The 23,292-nt window shown below is 41.4% G+C and overlaps 1 protein-coding gene across 2 annotated transcripts in view; it reads right to left on the reverse strand.

The window, feature by feature from the left end:
• Window positions 1-23,292, reverse strand: part of LOC126251452 (fatty acid hydroxylase domain-containing protein 2) — a 208,826-nt gene that overhangs the window by 71,640 nt on the left and 113,894 nt on the right. For both annotated transcript variants that reach the window (XM_049951880.1, XM_049951881.1), the window contains exons 3-4: window positions 15,254-15,357; window positions 11,599-11,744 (exon numbers count right to left, since the gene is read on the reverse strand). In XM_049951880.1, coding sequence (XP_049807837.1) covers window positions 11,599-11,744; window positions 15,254-15,357 — 250 coding nt within the window. The remainder of the gene's footprint in view (window positions 1-11,598; window positions 11,745-15,253; window positions 15,358-23,292) is intronic.

Below are 23,292 nucleotides of genomic sequence, written 5' to 3' on the forward strand. Positions count from 1 at the left end.
TCTTTTTTGTATGCTTGTCAATGAATCAGTGCTTCAGTTGTTCGAAGAGTGGTCTCCTTCACTTCCAAAATATTTAGATTCTGCTGGAACTTTCTTTAATATACAAATACACAATTATAGAGCTATATCTTTATACATGAAAACCACATTTTACAACTGACAAAGGGTGTAAATACAGTCTAATATATACAGTCGCGACACCCACTTCTGTGAAAGTTGTTACTGTAGTAACACTGTTCACGTTACGTCGCACTTCACTTAGCGTAGACTGGGACTGTGTTCTAGGCATGCCCGATGTTAACTGACTGGGCACGGCCCGTGCTGCCGGAGTTGTTGTTGTTGTTCTTGTTGTTACGCCGGCAGAGGTCGCGTCCGAATTCTCACGTGAACTCTGGTGGACGGGACTCTACTTGCGGCAACTACCGCCCGTGACGCGCCGTGCCAATGTGCGCCTCCCGCGATCTTTCTGGTGGGTACTACACTCCTCCTCCTTCGGGGGGTGAAGCCACTGTGATCCACTGCGTCGGAAGGTGGAGCGTTGGGCAGGAGCGATCACCTCCGCATCCATTGGATGGCCGGAGTCGAGGGGAGCTGCCAACCCTCGAGCCGGAACCTTCGAATACGGCTGGAAGTGACCCACACGAAGAGGCCCCCGTCGTCCCCCAACCGGAGCTCGGGACAGAACAGGTGACAAGCTGTCGAACTCCGGATCCTGTTCCACCTCGGGAGGGGCAAGACCCAGTGGCGGGGACGAAGGGGAAGGGACGACCACAGGTGAACTAGCCTCCTGAGAAACCGGGCCTGCTAGGGGGGCCGGCTCTCGCTGGGGCATCTCGAATGATGGCGATGCCGGTGCTGGAGCTACTGGAGGCTGCCAAGGCTGAGAACCATCGCAGTGCGGCAGAGTCATAGCGGGGAGAGGAGGTAACGTCCCCTGTGAAACCAATACAGGTGCCGGCAATGGGGAAGCCGGCGCCCGAGAGGTCGGAGGGTGGGTGCCCGAACGTGGACGTAGCTGATTTTGGTGACGACGTACCACCCGATCCCCCGCCTGCAAGGTATAGAGCCGGCGGCTATTTCGGCGCAGGACCACCGCCGGTATCCAACGTGGATTGCAACCAAACTCACGGGCCCAGACAGACATACCCAGTGAAAAGCCAGGTACTCCGTTTTGTGAAGACTGGCGAGGACCAGGCCGGAGGAGGTGCAGCAGAGTCCTAGGTTGACGCCCATGGAGGAGCTCTGCGGGGCTGCGTTCGCCCATTGGTGTGGTCCGGTATGCCGTCAAGAAAAACCTCAAGGCTTCCTCTGCAGGAAATTCGTGCACATACTTTTTCATCTGCGTCTTAAATGTGCGCACCATGCGCTCGGCTTCCCCATTCGATTGTGGATGGAAGGGGGGGAGAGCAAACATGCCGAATACCGAAGCGCCTACAAAAATCCTGGAAGGTCTGCGAAATAAACTGCGGTCCATTGTCTGAGACCAGGGTGATTGGCAGACCTTCCACAGAAAAGATTTTTGCTAGTGCCTGGATTACAACTTCTGAAGTGGTTGAGGAGCAGCGAACCACATATGGGAATCGGGAATAAGCATCAATGACAATGAGCCAAAAGCCATTGAGAAACGGGCCTGCAAAATCTATGTGAACACGTTCCCATGCTTGGGTTGCCGGCGGCCATGAAGAGAACGCTGCCCTGGGAGACGCTTGTTGGCTCGCACACTGGGAACAGGCGGCCACTAAGTGCTCAATTTCTCTGTCAATACCGGGCCAGTACACATGTCTGCGAGCCAAGGTTTTAGTACGGGAAACACCCCAGTGCCCCGCATGTAATAACGTGAGGACCTCCCTTCGTAAACCTGCAGGAACAACCACACGAGGAGCTGTATCATCAGTAGCCAGAAGGAGAACTCCTTCGAAGACCGAGAGGCGGTCTCGTAGAAGAAAATAATTACGAAGAGGGTCCGAGGCCCGGCCCGGAGGGCGGGAGGACCACCCCTGCTGAATGAGGCGAACTACTTGCCGGAGAACCGGGTCAGCCGCCGTTTCCCTGGCGACTCGAGAACTAGTGATCAGGAAGCCATCAACTGCTTGGCGGGACGCCACATCCAAATGAAAACACATAATCTCCTCTCGATCGAACGTAGGATCCGGGCCCACCGGAAGACGGGAAAGAGCGTCAGCGTTGGCATGCTGTCCTGTAGGGCGAAAATGAATGTCATAATGGTACTTAGAGAGGAACAAGGCCCAGCGCTGTAGTCTGTGGGCCGCCCTATCCGGAATCTGAGAGGCGGGGCCAAATAACGATATTAACGGCTTATGGTCAGTGATTAACTGAAACTTCGTGCCATACAAGAAAGGGTGAAACTTGGTAACAGCGTAGACAATGGCCAAAGCCTCTTTTTCCACCTGGGAGTAATGGGCCTGCGCGGAACTAAGCGTTTTAGACGCAAACGCCAGTGGTTGCTCGGAACCATCTGCGTTGCGATGGGCCAGGACCGCCTCCACCCCATACTGCGAAGCATCTGTAGCCAGGACCAATGGCTTATGGGGATCAAAAGTAGCCAAACAATGGGCTGAAGTGAGGAGGCCCTTCAACGAGGTGAACGCTCGCTCGCATGCAGGCGACCAATCAAAAGGAACACCCTTGTGCAGAAGGCAGTACAGGGGGTGGGCTATAGTGGAAGCCCTGGGAATGAACCGGTGGTAATAGGCTATCTTGCCTAAAAAAGCTTGTAACTCTTTCAGCGAAGTGGGCCGAGGAAGGTTGACGATACCTTGGACCAAACTTCCTAGTGGCTGGATGCCATGCCAAGATATGGTGTAGCCCACATACTCAATGGACGGTTGGAAGAAGGTTGACTTGTGCAGGTTGCAACGCAAGCCCACAGACCTGAATTTGAGAAAGAGGGTGTGAAGGTTGTGCAAGTGGTCCTTCGTGCTGCGGCCTGTGACAATTATGTCATCCAGGTAATTAATACAATGAGGGATTGTCGACGTGACATGCTCAAGATAACGCTGGAATATCACCGGGGCACTGGATATTCCAAAAGCCAACCGCTGGTATTGGTAAAGGCCAAACGGGGTGTTGACGACCGCCAGCCGTTTGGAGTCCTCATCAAGTGGTATCTGATGATAAGCCTCCGAAAGATCGATTTTCGAAAAATATTGGCCTCCCGCTACGGCGGAGAACAATTCATCAGCACGAAGCAAAGGATAGGTGTCCACCACCAATTGGGAATTAATGGTGGCCTTGAAATCGCCACAAAGACGTAAGTTTCCCGAGGGCTTCTTGACAATAACGAGGGGCGAAGCCCACTCACTGGAAGAAACGGGAAGAACGACCCCTAGGGCTGTCAGCCGGTCTAGCTCTTCCTTTACCTGAGGGCGGAGAGCCAAGGGGATATGTCTCGCGCGTAGAAAACGTGGGCGAGCCGACGCCTTCAACGTTAAGTGAGCTTCAAAATCGGAAACACGCCCCAGGCCCTCCTCAAAAATATCTGGAAAGTCTGAGATCAATGATTCCAATGAGTGATAGGGAACGTCTTCGGAGACCAACTGTATGGTGTCAGCAATAGAAAAACCGAAAGCTTGAAAGGCATCCAGGCCAAAAAGGTTAGCGGAGCTCGGATCACTGACAACAATAAAAGTAATAGGCCGAGTGACCGATTTGTAAGTCACGTCAGTAGTGAATTGACCCAGTAGGGGAATGAACTGTTTACCATAACCGCGTAGACGCCGGTAAACTGGCGCCAACGGGGGCGATCCAAGGTCGGAATAAGTCTGTGCATTCAACAACGAAACTGCTGCGCCCGTATCTACTTGCAGTTGTAACCGGCGCGACCAAACCGACACCTCGATAAAGAGTTTGCGTGCCGATGCGTCGGGAGCCTGGCCCGATGAAACTTCCTGAATGTCAACGTCCATGTCCTCTGTACTTGCTTCCTTCGATTCTTTCGAGGCTGAGCGGCAAACTTTAGCAATGTGACCTTTTTTATTACATTTGCGACAAACGGCCCAACGCCGGGGGCACTCTGACCTATCATGATGTATATAGCACGACGCACAGGACGGCAACAGGGGCTGGCGGCCGGAATTCTGTTTACGCGCCGTGCGGGAGCGGCCGTAACGGCCGGATTGTACCGCTCGCACGTCGTCCATCCCGGACACAGTGGACGCGGCCGCGCCGCCCTGAACCTCCGCGACGTCGCACCACGCTTCCAGCTGTTGACCTGCTGCGTGAGAGACTTCATACGATTGAGCAATGGACAGGACTTCCTCGAGGGAAGGGTCCTCTAACTGCAGGGCCCGTTGCCGGACCTCCCTATCAGGGGCCGAACGAACAATGACGTCGCGGACCATAACGTGGGCATACGACTCTCGCGACTGCTCCGTGACAAAATGACACTTGCGACTAAGACCGTCCAGGGTAGCGGCCCACGCCCGGTAAGACTGATGGGGCTGTTTCTTGCATTGATAGAACTCGACCCTAGCCGCCACAACATGCGTGCGGCGGCGATAATATGAAGACAGCAATGAACACAATGCGTCAAAAGACAAGGACGAGGGTTCCTGCAACGGCGCTAGCTGCCGAAAAACTTGATACAGCGAGGGAGATATCCAAGACAAGAAGAGAGCACGACATACCTCCGCATCGGCAACATTAAACGCCTGGAAATGCTGCCGAAGGCGATGTTCATACGCGTCCCAATCCTCCGCCGTCTCGTCATACGGGGGAAAGGGAGGAGGGAACTGCGCCGGAGCAGACGGCGTGGAGAGCAACGCCGGAAGCACTTGTTTCATGGTGGCCATGAGCTCTGTCTGCTGCGCCACCAAAACCCGTACCAAATCCTCCATGCCGTGGAGAAGCTGCGAAACCGGAACAACGACGCAACACGCGAAAAAACCACCCTACTCGTCGCCAATTGTGTAGTAACACTGTTCACGTTACGTCGCACTTCACTTAGCGTAGACTGGGACTGTGTTCTAGGCATGCCCGATGTTAACTGACTGGGCACGGCCCGTGCTGCCGGAGTTGTTGTTGTTGTTCTTGTTGTTACGCCGGCAGAGGTCGCGTCCGAATTCTCACGTGCCCTCTGGTGGACGGGACTCTACTTGCGGCAACTACCGCCTGTGACGCACCGTGCCAATGTGCGCCTCCCGCGATCTTTCTGGTGGCTACTACAGTTACCATCTGACAGTTCGAGCAACACTAGCAACCTAATGGAGAGAAAGCTTGTCATCCTGTAATGCCAGATGAACCCTAACAATACTGTTTCTTTTTAATCTTTTGTCTACATAATTTATAAAATAATTATTATATTTTAGCATCATGGGCGCAAGTACATTCACAGGAGACCTGAAAGATTGTAAATAAAGTAAACAGACCTCAAACACATGAATGAAGTGAAATAAGCTCGAAGAAATAGTCTATAAAATGCATGTAATTGCACCTTATTACACTCAAAGTAAGAAAATACATACAGTATATGGCAAGTAAGAGGCATAAACAGGGTGATTATAATTAAAGTTAAACTTTCAAAATGCTGTAGAAATAACACAACTGGTCAGAATGACATCAAATTCCAATGGAATATTATCGGAGAAGGGGGAAAACACATGGCAGAAGAAAAAAAAAAACTGTGAAAATTGATCAATAGATGGTGCTACATGTGTCAGAATATGTAAATGGAAACACCTGTCATGCACATGACCCATTGAAGTTGGTATAAACACACCGGGTACACGGCTTTTCCTCCTTTCGCATCTACGACGTTCGCCATGACTGTCTCAATGCAGGATCACGCTCTGCTGGTAAAACTGTATTACAAGAATGATGAATGTGCACATGTCGCTCTGCAGAAGTTCCAGACACTGAAGGGTCTCTCGCGTAGAAGTGGACAATGATTGGCTGTGGAAGATTTCATGGACAGACAAAGTCCACTTCCATCTGACAGTATTTGTCAATACACATAACTGTCAAATATGGGCTATGGACAATCCACATACAAAACAACCAGTATCACTTCATCCTGGAAAGGTCACTGTGTGGTGTGGGTTTACGGCAACATTTATCATAGGGCCATATTTTTCAAAGAGACAGATGCTTCCGGTCCTGTTATCTGTACCATCACTGGTAAGTGCTATGAGTGTCTTTTGCGCAACCATGTCACTCCAGCTATTCAACAAAATGGTTGTGTGGATGGGATCTTTTTATGGAAGATGGTGCACCTCCACACATTGCAAACCCAGTTAAGCAGCTGCTGAAGTGCCATTTCGGAAATGCTAGAATTATCAGCCGCCATTTCCCTACAACCTGGCCGTCCCGATCACCTGAGCTTAATCCGTTTGACTTCTGGATGTGGGGCTATCTGAAAGATGATGTGTTCAGTGTTACAACTGCAAACTTCGCTGCACTGAAGGCACACATTACGCAACACATTCTGAACCTGGAAACACTTCGATCAGTTGTGGAACGTGCTGTTTCTCGATTTCAGCTTGTAGAAAACGACGGCCGGCATAATGAACATGTTTTGTGCCAGTCACACGGAAAATAATAATCCGGTACGACTTTGACTGATGTGTTTTATGCGGTTTATGGCCTCAGGACAATAAAAACTGATTTTCCCCATCCGATGTGATATAACCTAGCCGTGGTGGATGGGCTTACGCACCTGTACACTCATGCGCACTGAGTAGTACAGTTTGTTTAACGTCAAACGTACACCTTAGGCATTGTTGTATAATTCATTTGTCATCTGTAGACGACCACTATTAAATTAAGATGCTTACAGCACCATCTATTGTCACATTTTGTAACTACTTATTTTTCTTCTGCCGTAAGTTTCCCCCCTTCTCCGATAATATTCCGTTGCAATTTGACATCATTCTGACCACTGGTGTTATTTCTACAGTAACTTGAAAGTTTAACTTTAGTTATAATCACCCTGTATATGCTCATCCAGGTATAAAAAAGGAGCGACACACTACTTTTCATTCCATTCTGCTTTGTAGGACATCTGCTTCCATACATTCATTTAACAGCAAAGAAAAATAAATTAATGAAACTGAAAATACATTAACAGCCCAAATGAGCCAGTTTCATCACTTTCTTATTTTGTATCTTGCTCCTACATAGAAAGTCTTGAGTCCTCAATTTAATGATACAAAATCGCCTCATTTAACAAATAATCTCATTAAAATGGTCTTTGTTTCAGCACAACACTCACATGGAAAATTCAGAATGTTTATCAATAAATTTACAAAGAATGCACCACAGTTACTTTTGAGGGCATTTTCATCAGAAACAGAAGTCATTTGACTCTCACAATCAGTCAACAATGCTCCGACATTTTCAGTGCGAATAAATAGACTGCCAAAGTTGCCTTCATAGCTTTTAAAGTGACAGTAAAGTTCATCATTTGAATATAGTTCTTGGCTGCCATGTACAAGTATTGTCTTACAGTTACAACAGTTGTGAATTGAAAACAATTTTTCCTACTGTCTGCCTCTCCAAGACTTACTGGACCTTCCATATTTGCTAGCCTCATTACTGGAATTGTATCACTAATGGCCAACAATGGTGAGACTTGTAATTTGGTAGCAGACTTTTTACTTACAATTGCCTAACCCCAGTCAATCCCTCACAATTGGAGCTAGCTACACTGTGTGTATGCATTTTAATTTGCTTAATGCACAATTACTGAATGCAACCCAAAGCTGTCACTGTGATGGATCACTGCAAAAACCACCCTTGTGCCATATCATAGAGAAAAAGTTTTCTGGTGGCTCTTGGTTAACTTTAAGTGACAGTACATACAGTTTGGTTCCATGTGAATCGTCATCAACAAACATGTGCAAAGCAGTAAAATTTTCTAAAAGTCCTTATACATACAAAATCCTGGAGGAACAATTTTTTTCCATAGAAACCTACAAATTTCCATGGCTGAATCTATGGCTTTAGTGTCTTCAAAATTTCCAGGTGTGTTGAAGCACTGGTAACACAATACCTTAAAGTTACACGACATTTAATACTGTGTGCGCTAAATGCTAAAAATATCATTCACTTTTTGGAAAAAGTCTGCAGTAGCTGTAGCAGATTATGGCATGGTGCCACATGCAGTAAGTGTTTCAATACCAGATACCACTATATGGCTCAACACACAAACTGCAGTGTTCACTTTCATTTTTGAAAATTCTGGTAGTTGGACAGCTTTTTTAGTGATCTCTGGGGCTAATTAGTACTTCCTTTCACAACCAACTGAGTAGAGCTGACAGATGAACCTGAATAAATTATTCATTATACTTTTTGTCATATGTGTGATGCCATAAAAAAGTATACCTTACTCCCTTCATGTACTAAGCACGGACTACCTGGTGAGATTCCCAGACTGTGCCTACAATCCACAAAATGTCAGTCTTGGTCACAACAAGTCCAAATTCTGTGAGCTTTTTGACAACATAAAATATACAAGTCAAATGGATGGTTCCTACTGCTCCTTTAGAAAAAAAATACAGTAATGGCTGTTTAAAATTGGAAAATATGCCATTAATCATTATGATAAACACAGTATTGGCAACCTTAGATGTACATATGTAACCAACACCCTCAAACCCAATGACATGAACAGCACAGCAATCGCATATCAAATTTTCCACTAGTGATATCTTATCCATTGAAAAACTAACAATTTTATCGGTTTCTGAAAAGTGCTGCACTTTCTGCTTTGAAAGATAGGATATGCTACTGTTTACCCATATTTTGTTTGTATATTTTCAACATACCTCTGTAAGATGTATACTGATGGAAGGCTAAAACAGTGTAGGAAAAACTGTTTGTCTGAGTAATGTAGTACAATAAGTTTAATGCAAATAACTTCTTTTCATCTTTCCCCCTAGCTCCATGTTTTCTGTACAATGGCATACTGATTTTGCTTAACAATAAAACAATTATTTAACATAAGCTTATCTTTTTCACTAGTATTCTATAATGTTTTTGTTTGTTTATTCTTACAATGGGCACTTTCCTCATCACGCAATAACTTTGTATGGAGTCTAACGATGTGCACATTTTTGCGCTTAACACAGTTTTCCAACACATGAATGATTCTGCTTAACCTAATGATTTCATCTTCAAACAACTTCTGCATTGAGATTCTGCCATTTATGGCTGTTTCTGGCTCTCATGCAGGAACAATTGTGGAATCTGTTTCTTCTGTGTCAGGAGACAGTTTTATTGTTTTGGATGTTTCATTTTCACACCTGTATAGCAACTTTCTCTTATGGACACTGTGGTGGCTTATTTGGCACTCCAAATAGCGTAGAAATTAGAATGAAATTTTCACTCTGCAGCAGAGTGTGCACTGATTTGAAGCTTCCTGGTAGATTAAAACTATGTGCTGGACCGAGACTTGAACTCGGGACCTTTGCTTTTTATGGGCAAGTGCTCTCTAAACTTTGCAGTAGAGTTTCTGTGAAGTTTATAAGATAGGAGACAAGGTACTGGTGGAAGTAAAGCTAAGAGGATGGGTCGTAAGTCATGCTTGGGTAGCTCAGTTGGTAGAGAACTTGCCCGTGAAAGGCACTGGACCTGAGTTCGAGTCACGGTCCATCACACAGTTTTAGTCTGCCACAAAGTTTCAATGTGGGAACTGCATCTCACAACAATTTTTTAATTTTCTGCATTCATGAACTTATTCGGCTCTAAGCATAACAAACAGAGTGTCAAATTAGGTCATGTCTTCTACTATTTATTAGCCATTTCTTGCTCTTAATCATCAGTAAACTAATGCAATATACAAGAGAACTGTAACTAAAAGAGCCTTTTAATGTGATATTTCATACCTCCCAGTGTCCTTCAGAAACTGAAAGATTGGCAAATGTGGTGTCTTTCGTCTGTTATTGCTACAATTTATTGAACTACATATGCTCCCTTTTGTAAATACCATGATAAAATTCAGTATAAAGTTTACTGTTTACGTTTACCGAATACCACAATCAGCTGTGTAGCTTATCTGCTGCTTGGGGTGCTGTTGTCACAGCATTTAACAAAAATCAGTGGGACTGTTGCGATTGCGTGTGCTAGACTGTAGTGTAAAGGTTAAATTTACAGTTACACTATTTGAAACTGCTACACACAAATTCTTAGGATTTATAAAAACATACACTATTGATTTAAAATTATACACTACTGGCCGTTAAAATTGCTACAGCAAGAAGAAATGCAGATGATAAACAGGTATTCATTGGGCAAATATATTATACTAGAACTGACATGTGATTACATTTTCACGCTCTGGCCATAATAATGGCCTTGATACGCCTGGGCATTGAGTCAAACAGAGCTTGGATGGCGTGTACAGGTTCAGCTGCCCATGCAGCTTCAACACGATACCACAGTTCATAAAGAGTAGTGTTTGGCGTATTGTGACGAGCCAGTTGCTCGGCCACCATTGACGAGACGTTTTCAATTGGTGAGAGATCTGGAGAATGTGCTGGCCAGGGCAGCAGTCGAACATTTTCTGTATCCAGAAAGGCCCATACAGGACCTGCAACACGCCGTCCTGCATTATCCTGCTCAAATGAAGGGTTTCGCAGGGATCGAATGAAGGGTAGAGCCACAGGTCGTAACACATCTGAAATGTAACGTCCACTGTTCAAAGTGCCGTCAATGTGAACAAGAGGTGACCGAGACGTGCAACCAATGGCACCCCATACCATCACGCAGGGTGATACGCCAGTATGGCGATGTTGAATACACGCTTCCAATATCCTTGTTTCCTGTAACACAAAGTTCCCAGTTACAGGGAACTGGGCAGTACTGACCAGTTCCTAACTAGGAAAACCCATATCAGCCAAGTCTGGTTGAGTTCCCTGAAATGCTTATAGGTCGGGGCAGGCAGGGAGCACAAGCACTTAATCATATGTAACGAGCACTACTTTCATAAAAAAAAATTAGAAGTTTACAGAAAAGAGGTGTGTGAGAAAAATAAGATGTAGAGAACAGAGGGAATATATGAGAATGAATCTGAGGAATGAGAGGAAAACAGTAGCAACAGAAATTACAACAAGGTAACTTCAGATGGGTCATTGGAGCCAGCTGTATGTTTGAAAATATTTTCAATGATAATGAATACAAATCACTGATACTGCTAAACAGGGATAACAAGACCACAATTCAGTAGCTGAACTAGATACTCAAATGCCAGCTGTTAATCTGCAAAGTACCTTAATCAACAGAGAAGCCCATACTGTCAGAATAATCAGCTTCTCTCTTTTTTTCGATTTCTCCTCACAATCAACATTTTCTGCATAGATAGTGGTCTTCATTTTTACTGTTTATCATTCATTATCTCATTGCACATTCTGCATTCTACTTCTGCATCCTACACCTCTCCTGCACCTTGTCTCTCTCCTAGATGTCCCCTCAGGCATAATTTTCTTCCAGTAGACTTTCTATGTCTTTTCTTTATGCTTTCTTCACATAATTTTTTCAATGGCCGCTTTAATTTCAGAATCAGTACCACTCAGTTTCTAAACCTTAGCATATACAAGTCTTCTCACAAACGTTCAACTTTCATTTAATTATGTAGATACTCACTTTCATTAAACGTTTTGTGTCCACTGGCTCATTTGTCCCAGGTTGAATCTTATACCTGCGGATGACAGACGGTTTGTTGGTAATATCTAATATTGTGTATATTCCCCCAAATGTCCAGTAGACAACAATTGTTAGTGCTGTTGTACCTGTCAAAACATAGTGAAAATATGGGGAATGTAGTGGCTTTGACAGAAAGAAATATATGACGACATAAAAAGAAATCACAGGATATGTTACAAAATATGTTAATAAAATACTTTTTGTAAAACTTCCTTGACATTTATAACAGTAATCCATAAACAATCATCATCAACACTGCAACAACAACAACAAACTGGTATATTTTAAGAAAAACAAACATTTGCAATTAATATGGTTTACACTTTGGAGTCTTTTCTCTCGGTACTCTAACTCTGTCACAAAGAATTCTGTACATTTGACTTGTCATTCTATTTATACATTTTTCACTTCAGGCAAACATCCTGTGTGTGTTAAAATTTTTGATTCTCTTCTTCAATCTTTATTCTGATTCATACGTAAGTAACATAAAATACTCTTATATCATATATTTCAATGTGAGTACATAATCTACTAATTCACAAAATGATCTAAGTTTGTGTTCAATTAAGGAAAAGTAAAGGTAACCATTTATCATTTACCTGAGGCACTGAACCACTGAAAGACTGAAAGACTGAAAATTTGGTGAGCCTTCAGACAATGTCTTCTTTCATAGTTGATTTACACAAAAAACACATAGAAATATATAGCTACATTGTACTAACCAACCAAACTGTTCTAGCTCAGTAATTGAGCTGCAGTGCCAGAACAATGTAGTCGTCTGGGAAAATGTAGCTCCCCCCCCCCCCCCCCTCTCTCTCTCTCTCTCTGTGCGTGCGTGTTTAACGTCCACTGTTTAACTGCACTTTCCTCTCATGTACTTACATTGTAGCTGTACATCACTGCACTTTCCTCTCATGTACTTACATTGTAGCTGTACATCTCTCCACATCCACTATCTTTTGAGTTTGGATACTCGTGTAGGTGGTGCACAGGAACCGACTATCATGCTGGTAGGGCACAATTTTTTGTTAGCAATGCACCCTTATTAGTTATGTTTCCCTTTCTGATAACCATTCCCCTTTACTTTTCACAGATATGAAGATCGTTGTTTTGCAACCGAAATCAGTTATGAAATAGCTTCTTTGTATTGCAGTCATAACACATAAATCTAATGTGGACCATCAATAAACAGCTGAAGTTGCTGAAAGAACAAGGTGCATAATACACAAATGCAGTAGAAATATGAAAATAACAATGGATAACATAATACATAGACCACATGAGTTAATACTCAAATAATCACATAGAAAATGAGTATGGTTCAACAAAAAATGTGAAGATGTTGTCAGCTACAGATGACAAAACATATAAGGTTACAATGCATTCATGAATAATGAACATCCATTTTGGTCAAATGTAGTGAAGGAAAATAGAATCACAAAAGAAAATGATGAGGAAGCAGTCAAAAGAATGGTATAAGCAGCTCAGTCAGATTTTCTTGGTAAGAGAAGTAAATTATTCCATAAAAAGGACAAGATCTTCACCCAAGGGCAATGAGGTCTTATATTATTTACATTTCACCAAGGAGTTTCCATCACCATATGAATAAATGATTGAGTCAGATGGCAAAGTGGCTAGTACCCAGCCAACCAGATTTAGGTTTCCCATTATTTTCCTGAATTGTTTAAGGCAAATGCCGGGATGATTTGCTTGAATGGACACAGCTAGTTTCCTTCTTAATCCTTCCCAAACATGAGCTTGTGCTCCATTCCTAATGACCTCATTGTGGACAGGACATTGAACTCCAAACTTCTTTCCTTTTTCAACAAATGAGGTTTTGAAGAAATATTTCCCTGAACTCCTAAGGTCCTAGTCAGTTACTGGAATATAAAAACAGAATGAAAACAACTTGAAGATTGAGGTCAGAATGGGCGTAGGAGACCTGAACATGGGTACAAGTACAGAATGGAATGGAATCCTTGCTAAACTTCTTAAAGGTGAAAAAAGGCTAAAACATTTTAACACCTAAAAGAAAGGTCCTGTGAAAAGTCAACAGCAGTGGCTACTGAAAGAAGACCAAGGCCTTTGAAAAGGAACAAATACAGATAGTATGATGAAATACTATAGAATGAAACAAGAGTCATCATTTGAAAAGGAAGGAAGGAAGGGAGGGAGAGAAGGAGGAAGGGCAACTGTCAAAGACAGCTACAATCTCATAGACAAGAAATTATTTGCAAGCTATAGATGGCCAGCAGATCTTGAGTAATTGAGCATCAGGAGGAACCTATGAACTGACAACAGAAGACTGAGAGATCCACAAATAGAACATAGCAAAATTAAAGGGTCCCAACAAAGGTAATAAATGTATTAAATGTCCCATTCTAAATAAAGATAAAAATGCAGTAAGAAACTTTTGATATCATTTCCTAGAGACAATTTTCATGTATCTTGAGGCAAAATGAATGTGTGTAAAGAGTCAATGCGCATTACCAAGGGGTAATTTACCACATGAGACAAAGTACACCCACTAAAATTGTAGAACATTGCCAGTTGCCATGGAAAAAGACAAGTAGAGCATGTGGTGAGGGCCACAGACAGAACATACTAGCTAGACTGCAATGTACTGACTGTCTCACTCTGTGCACAAAGCTATATGCATTCACATTCTAATTTGCACACCACAGTCATTAACACAGCATTTAGTCATTTAGTAGTACAATCTTGCTATTCTAAACTAACAATAATATGTACCGAATCACAATTTTTTTCCAGTTTTGCAGTCATTTATTAAAGTAATTCCAACTAACTGCATATGAACAGTGTATTTGGAACTCTTAATTATTCTCGAACAAGAAAGGATACACTAAGTTAGTAATAAAAGAACACTAACAGCTTAAACACTGAAGACTGAAAAGTTGATGCTAGTACAGGTGGTAGGTTTGAAAGGAGGCAGGGGTAGAGATAGAAACGAAAAGAGAGTGTAATGCATCACCAGTGGTGCTCTAGTTTTTTTATATTATATTTCATCGCTTCCCATTAACAGTGCTTTCCTGAGAGAGGGGTAAAATGTCACCTAGACTAAAAATGTGCAAGATCTGATCTTAGGCGATCCTTTCAGTATTTCATTCACAATGTGAGAACTGGTGTAACCTTACAAACATTATAAACTTAATAATTTTTCACAACTATTGTGGAGCTACAGTGATTGTGCTCACAGTTTTAGTTAAAGAAGTTCAAATTGCAAAACTTATTTACTTTTGATTCTGGTAACCAATTTCAGCCTATAGGGCCATCTTCAGGCAAGAGAGATTGGATAAGATAAGGAGCAAATTCACAGAGCCACTTGGTAGTACTACTGGAACCTGTCGCAACTGCTCAATTGTGTAGTACTGGTACATACTACTCAGTGGCTCCATGAACTAGTTCCTTATATCATCTGGAGCTTCTGGCCTGAAGGAGATCTCATAAATCAAAACCAGTTACTGGAATCAAACATAAAAACATTGTTGCAATTTAAACTACTTTTTTATTAAAATGATGAATTATACTTGCAAAGATTTTTTTTATATAATATTTTGCTTGCTAAGTAACATACCATACACCCAAAATGTTGCTGGGTTCTCGCCTGTTACATCTAGTAGACGATCCCAAAGTGACTGCCAGAAATCACCAGATGCTCCCCAGAACCTCTGCAGATGCCTTTTTCACCATCATGAGAAAGACACAAATAATTCTAAATCACAACAGTAAAAGTTAATTACAATAAAAACAACTATGACAATCTGTCAATATATAAAATGTATAATACTTCACGATACAAATAACAGGATGGTACTCGCCATATATAGGAGATGCTGAGTCGCAGACAGGCACAACAAAAAGACTCTCATAACTAAAGCTTTTGGCCAGTAAGGCCTTCGTCAACAATACACACACGCGCGCACGCGTGCACACACACGCGCGCACGCGTGCACACACACACACACACACACACACACACACACACACACACACAAACGCAACTCTCACACACGACAGCAGTCTCAGGCAACTGAAACCCTGAAACCACACTGTGTGTGTGTGTGTGTGTGTGTGTGTGTGTGTGTGTGTGTGTGTGTGTGTGTGTGTGGTCTACTGTTGATGAAGGCCTTAATGGCCGAAAGCTTTAGTTATGAGAGTCTTTTTGTTGTGCCTGTCTGCGACTCAGCATCTCCACTGTATGGCGAGTAGCAAGACTCTCGTTCCAGTTTAAGTTCATACACAAGCTCATATGCATAACTTGTGGCTCTATATCTGTGCATGAATGAATATATAAAACAATGGAAAGGCAACTACTCGCCTATAGCAGACTGATGGGTATAGCATAAGCACGCACACACAACATGAAACAGTATTCACACCAACTTTTGAGCTCTTGCTCTTTCTTAGTAAAAGTACACACATTCACACACAACCAAACAGGCACTCAAATGCACACTCCTATAGCCATGGCGAGTGGATGTGTGTGCATATTCTTAAACAGCAGATAAAGTGGCACCATTAAAAGCTAGTTAAATTTCCTGGCCTGCTTTTGTGTGAGCCCGTGTGCCCATGTGCCATGCACCAAGCAGCTGAATGTGAGTGACTTAGTCCTTTTTGTTTATTTTTCTGTTAGTCATTCTTCCACAAATTACTTCAATAAAAAACTCTTGTAAACTATTTGCATTTAAAATGGCAGTGTTCCATTTTTGGCTCTCTCACTGAATGTCTATAAATATTGCACTCTTTGGCAAGAAAGAGAAAAAAATTGATTTAAAAAACTTTTATACAATGAGGACAATGGTTCGTGGAACAGGACAGTTTACTGCAATCCATGAAGTATACCAAATGACACAAAAATCCTGATACAGAATTTAAGACAGGCTACTTTAGATTGATGGTGAGCTTAGACAACCAGGTGTTCCAATGCATATAAGATTTCCTAAAAAATGAAGGTGCTTGAGAAATTGTTTTTATATTTTCTGAGAATTCAGAGCCATACATATCAGTCTGTAAGGGAGTTTATGGCACAGCAGAAACAAGTGTGACACAGATACCTAAGAATATTAAATTTCTGGTGATAAAATGTTAAACATTTACAACAAAGTTCCACAGTTTGAAGTGATCCTAACAAGCACTAGAGATCACATAATACTAGGTACATAGATGGTTAAAACCCAAAATTTATACCAGTGAGATTTTTTAAGGGAATATAACACAAAGCAAACAGGCTAATGGGACATGGAGGAGACGTATTTATCACAATAGACAAGAAACTCAAACCCACCGAGTTAAAAATTGAAGCTGCATCTGAGACTGTATGGACAAGACCGGTGCCATAGGTGCACATGATCTTACAACTGGATCCTTATATTGAGCACCAAGACAATCCCCCTCCCCCAGAGGATACAAGAAAAAACTTTGAGGACAACCTTAGCTCATAAGCATGTATGTTATCCAATCATACTGTGAACACTGGAGGACAGTGTACTGTTTAGTAAGCACTGTGCAGGACATGACAGTTTGCAAAACAATACTAAATGCTTTCTCTGAAAACACTTAGAACTAATTGTTCCAAAGCCCAATGATATCAGAATAACAAGTAGACTTGATCTCTATGAGGATGTCCACAATGAAACTGGGATCAGTGACCAGGAGACAGTTGTAACAACAATCATTATCAATGTTCACACTGTAACTAAAACAAGAAGAATGATTTACATGTTCAGTAAACCAGATAAAGAGGAAGCAATGTCATATCTCAAAGAAGAACTTGAATCCTTTAGCTCTGGGGATGAGCATGCAGAGTAACTGTGGCTCAGGTTTAGAAGAGTAGTTGACCACACACTGGAAGGATATGTAAAAACTTTGGGAATGAGCACGCAGAGTAACAGTGGCTCAAGTTTAGAAGAGTAGTTAACCATGTACTGGACAGATATGTACATACTAGAGCAGTTCTTGATGTAAAGGATCCTCCATAGTATAAAGTCTATGTAAAGAAACTTCTGTAGGAACCATGAGTACAGCACAATAAGTGTAAAACAAAGGATACAACTATAGATAGACATGCTAAATGAAAAATGTTTGGCTGTAAGATAGGTGATGTACAAAATCTTTAATGATTTCTGTAGTAGAATCTTACTGAGCAACCTCTCTCAAAGACCAAAGAAATCTTGTCAAATATAAAGGTTGTCAATGGCATTAAAGCTAGTGTTCAGACACTCATGGACAACATAGGGACTGAAATTTAGGGTAGAAAATCAAAAGTAAAAGTGCAGAACTCAATTTACAAATGTTCCTTTACATGCAAGCTAAGTATACGTCCACAGGTTAATTCTTACACCACTGCAAATCTGAGTTTTGAATCGGCTATCTGACCTTGATGGTTAACTCCTCACTCTGCATGACAGTATACCTCTCAAGAATGTTGTTGTGAAATTCCTCTTCAAGACGATAAAGAAATGGAAAAATTATAGGGCAATATCTCTCTCTATTGCTTTTTCAGGCATACTAGAAAGATTCGTGTATACAATAATTTTGGATTATCTAGATAGGTTTATTATTCCCAGCAGTCTGGTTTCCAAAAGGGTCTGTCAACTGAACAAGCAATCTATGCTTTTATAAATAAAGTTGTGGAGTCTCTAAATGACAAAATGGTGACAACAGGATTATTTTGTGATTCATCAAAAGTCTTTGACACTGTGAACCAACAAATACTACTAATGAAAGCAAACCTTTTAGGAGTAAGTGGTGTATGAAATAGGTTGCTACTATCATACCTCAAAGATAGGAAGCAGGAAGTGGTATTAGACAGTACAGACAATTTTTGTGGTGGTCTGGCTTCAATAGAATGTAGAAGCACCAAATATAGAGTGCCACAAGGACCCCTTCTTAGTCCTTTACTGTTCCTTATAATTATAAATGACTTACCACAATGTAAAGAGCTACAATGAAATTTTACTATTTTTGCAGATGACACCAACATTAAAATTGACAGTAATGTGTGCAAAAATCTTCATGGATATACCAACAATATTCTCACTGATTAAGTAAAATGGTTTAGTGTCAAAGGGCTCTCAATAAACTTTAATAAAAACTAACTATATTCAGTTCATTACAGCTGCCAAAACTGAGGTAAAGCTAACTGTTAAGTTTTCCACACAGGCTGTAGAAGGAATTGAAGCAAAGTTCTTTAGTGTTATGACTGACTGCACAGGTAATAGTTCTCATCATATAATAAACCTTCGTAAGAGACTCAGCTCATTGATTTTTGCCTTACAAATTATATCTGAGAGTGAGAACTTAAACATTCTCTAATAACATACAGAATTATATTTTGGAGAAATCAATCACTAGCAAAGAAAATATTCTTGGCCCAAAACAGGTTTTAAGAATAATGAGTAGAGTAAGACTGTAGATGTAGTTATAGAAACTTTTTCCAGAAACTAAAAATTCTACTAATACTTTCTAATTTATATTTTTATTTGTGTGTTTCATTAATAAAAAATATTAAGTTGTAGAAAAGAAATAGTGAATATCATGAACACAATAGAAGGAGGCAGCATAATTTCCAGTGATTGTAAACATCTGATGATGGTGCAGAAGGGCATACAATACACTGGCACAAAAGTTCACAATGTTCTCCCTCCAGATATTAAATGGGAGTTTTTTAACAAGTCCAAATTTAGGCAGCCTCTGAGGCAATTTCTTTTGGATGGATCATTTTACAGTTAGTCACCGTGAAAAAACCTCCTAGAACTATAAAATTTGTGTGTCATGTAACATAATGTGAAACTGAACAATTGTGAAGATAATAGTTTCCTTCTTATTTTTCACTTGGAATGACTGCTAACTGGTGTCATCTTCTGTCAGCTTACCACTAATCTAATATTACTTATGTCTTTTTATAACATTTGTTGGTTTGTTTAGAAGGATCACAAACAAAATAAAGTAAATACAAATATTAGTGTCAGTGGTGTTGAGAAATAACTAAAATCAATAAAACTTAACAAGGCTGCAGGCCCTGATGGGATCCCTGTCAGATTTTATACACAATTTGTTGCTGAAGAAGTTCCACTTTAACCATAATATACCACAGATCCTTTCAACAAAAGATTGTGCCCAATGACGGGAAAAAAGGGCAGATGACACCTGTCTACAACAAAACAGAAGTGATCTACAAAATTATCATCCAATCTCATTGACATCCATCTGTTATAGAAACATATTCTGAGCTCAAACACAGTGGGGTACCTCAAGCAGAATGACCTAAATGCCAATGAGCATGGATTTCAAAAGATTTGGTCCTGTGAAACTCTATCCTTGTTTTTCTCACATGAAATCCTGAAGACCATGGATAAAGGGAGTCTGGTAGATACAGTCTGTTTCTTGAATTCAGAAATGCATATGGTTCAGTACGACACCTACATTTATTAATGGAAGTATGATTTAATGGGGTATGAAGCAAATTTTTGGCTAGATTGAAGATTTCTTGGGAGGGAGGAAAGTCATCGACAAATGTAGAAATTAAGAATCTTCAACATCGCAGCGCATCAACAATCGTTGGTTAATATATTAAAAAACTAAAAACCCGCCTTGATTGCGAAAAAAGCACCTAGTGCTAAGTGTTAACCCAGGTTTCAGCGTAGATAACTACACCTTCTTCAGAACAACAATAAAACCCACAAGTGCCTAAGAAGACCTTCGTCAATGATTAAAAGAACACCATAGGTATACATTTATAAACGGAAAAAGAAAAGGAAAACACAAACAGTACATATGTACAAAGTCATTTTCTGCTTTCGTGTTAAGTTTGTCTATCAAACCATGCGTGACCAATGTGGTGGCTGCCGTAGAATTTTGAAAGAGGGGATGTTCTGTGTAGACTGTAAGTTACGGTTTCACTGGGGCGAATGTAGTGGCGAGGAAACGAGGGTAGAAAATGAGGATCTTCCATGGCAGTGTAGGTTATGTAGAAAGGAGAGAAAAATTGCTGAACAGCAGGCAAAAATTTGTGCCCTTAAGGCTGAATTAGAAAATGCGAACTTGGAATTATGTAGGTTAAGGGAGGAAGGAGAGACTGGGAACTGGGAAAAGGTAGCACACAAAGGGCGAAAAAGGGAAACAGTTGAAAAACTCCAGAAATTCAATTAGTAAATCAGTTTGGCTTGCTATCTAAAGTGGAGGAAGGGCCTCATCCAGATGCAGTTGAAAGTAGGTTGAAGCAGAATATTAGCTTAAAGAAAAAAGACAGGTTGGGATCAAACAAGAATAAGAAATGAAGAATTCTGCTTATAGGCAGCAGTCATGGGAGGGGTGTGGGCTAGCAGCTTCAGGAGAAATTAGGTGCAGGGTACCAGGTCACAAGTTTTGTGAAACCAGGTGCTAGCCTTAGCCAGGTGACAGAAAACTTAGGTCAGCTATGCAGGGACTTTGAGAAAGAAGATCAGGTCATTATAGTTGGAGGAGCAGGAAACAGCCTGGCTATGAATCCAAGATACAGTATTAGGAGTGACCTGGATAAAATAGGAGCATAAACTGAGCACACAAATGTGGGGTTTGTGGAGGTCTTTCAGTGCCATGATCAGCCTTGGGTAAACACTGCTGTAAGGCATGTTAACACTGAGCTGAACAGGATGCTCCAGACACCGGCCAAATTTTACATAAGTGTTGTTCCAGTAAATGCTATTGGTAGGTGGGGATACACTACACATGTCCTGCACCTGAATAGGATGGGGAAAAGTAAGTTAGCTTCTCTATTACCAGAAATTGTTAGGGGGTCCACAGTCACACAAGGGCTGATCCCTGTGGTTAATGGGTTCAGGCAGACAGGTTTTTTAGGTTAAAGTCAAAGTCCAGATAGATAACAATCAAGATAAATAGAATAAAAGAAACTTCACATAAAGTTAATTGGGGTAAAGCTAAGGACAGTATCAACATACTTCATCAAAATATCAGGGGAATAAAAAATAAAGTAGATGAGCTATCAGTGTGTTTAGATGATCTCAAAAATAAGAATGAGATTGATATAAGCTGTCTGTCTGAACACCATGTAACTATGGGCATGGATAGTTTCAGTATAGGTGGGTATAATTTAGCGTCTTACACTTTTAGATCTTGGACGGATAGGGGAGGAGTTGCCATTTTCATAAAACATGGGTATAAATCCAAAACTGTAGAAGTAAGCAAATTTTGCGTTGACCAGCACTTTGAGGTTTGTGCATGTGAACTTCAGCTAGATAATGTAGTATTGATATAAGCAACCGTGTACCGGTCCCTATTAGGAGACTGGGAGCTGTTCATAAAAAAAAAATGACTCCCTATTATGCTGTCTGTTAGACAAAAAGAAGTTATTAATCTGTGATGATGTCAATATAAACTTTAGAAGTAATTCTGATAGGAAAAGTGAACTAGAAGTGTTATTAACAACATATAACATGTATAGCTCAGGACAGTAGCACGCTAATAGATAATGTATTAGTACAGAAAGAGGATGTAAAACAAACACGTGCTTTCCCTGTGGTAAATGGATTGTCAGACCATGATGCACAACTGATTTACTTACAAAACCTAACATGGTGTACAGTTCGGAAACCATTAAGTAAAAGTGTGATGTCGCTCAACCCGGTGTCTATACAGCACTTCAGAGAAAGCTTAATGATAAGTGCGAAATATTTCCTGATAAATTTATATCCCTCTTTGAACATTGTTTCCCAAAGAAAATTACTAACAAGGGAACCTCCCCATCGCACCCCCCTCAGATTTAGTTATAAGTTGGAACAGTGGATAGGCCTTGATAAACTGAACACAGATCAATTGAGAAAACAGGAAGAAGTTGTGTGGAACTGTGAAAAAATAAGCAAAATATACAAACTGAGTAGTCCATGGGCCACATAGGCAACATCATGGACAATGTGAGTTCTAGAGCGCTGTGGTCCCATGGTAGCGTGAGGAGCTGCAGAACGAGAGGTCTTTGGTTCAAGTCTTCCCTCGAATGAAAATTTTACTTTCTTTATTTTTGCATAGTTATTATCTGTGCGTTCGTTCATTGACATCTCTGTTCACTGTAGTAAGTTTAGTGTCTGTGTTTTGCGACCGCATCGCAAAACCGTGCGATTAGTAGACGAAAGGACGTGCCTCTCCAATGGGAACCGAAAACATTTGATCGCATGGTCATAGGTCAACCGATTCCTCCACAGGAAAACACATCTGATATATTCTATACGACACTGGTGACGGCATGTGCGTCACATGACAGGAATATGTTGTCGACCCACCTAACTTGTACACTTGGCGAATGGGTAAAAAGATTAGCCCGATTTAGGTTTTCTTGTGGATGCGATAATCACTCTCAAAAAAGTGATGAAAACATAAGAGTTTGTCACATAAACTGAAAATAATAACATTAAATTTTGTACTCTATGGAAGATTTGAACCAAGGACCTTTCGTTCCGCAGCTGCTCACGTTACCACGAGACCACGGCGCTCCTGTGTTCCCAGTCTCCTTGATGTTGCTTATCTTCCCGTGAACTACTCAGTTTGTATATTTTGCTTATTTTTTTCACAGTTCCACACAACTTCTTCCTGTTTTCTCAATTGATCTGTGTTCAGTTTTTC

This window comes from Schistocerca nitens, chromosome 4 (assembly GCF_023898315.1).
Source record: "Schistocerca nitens isolate TAMUIC-IGC-003100 chromosome 4, iqSchNite1.1, whole genome shotgun sequence".
Lineage (NCBI taxonomy): Eukaryota > Metazoa > Arthropoda > Insecta > Orthoptera > Acrididae > Schistocerca > Schistocerca nitens.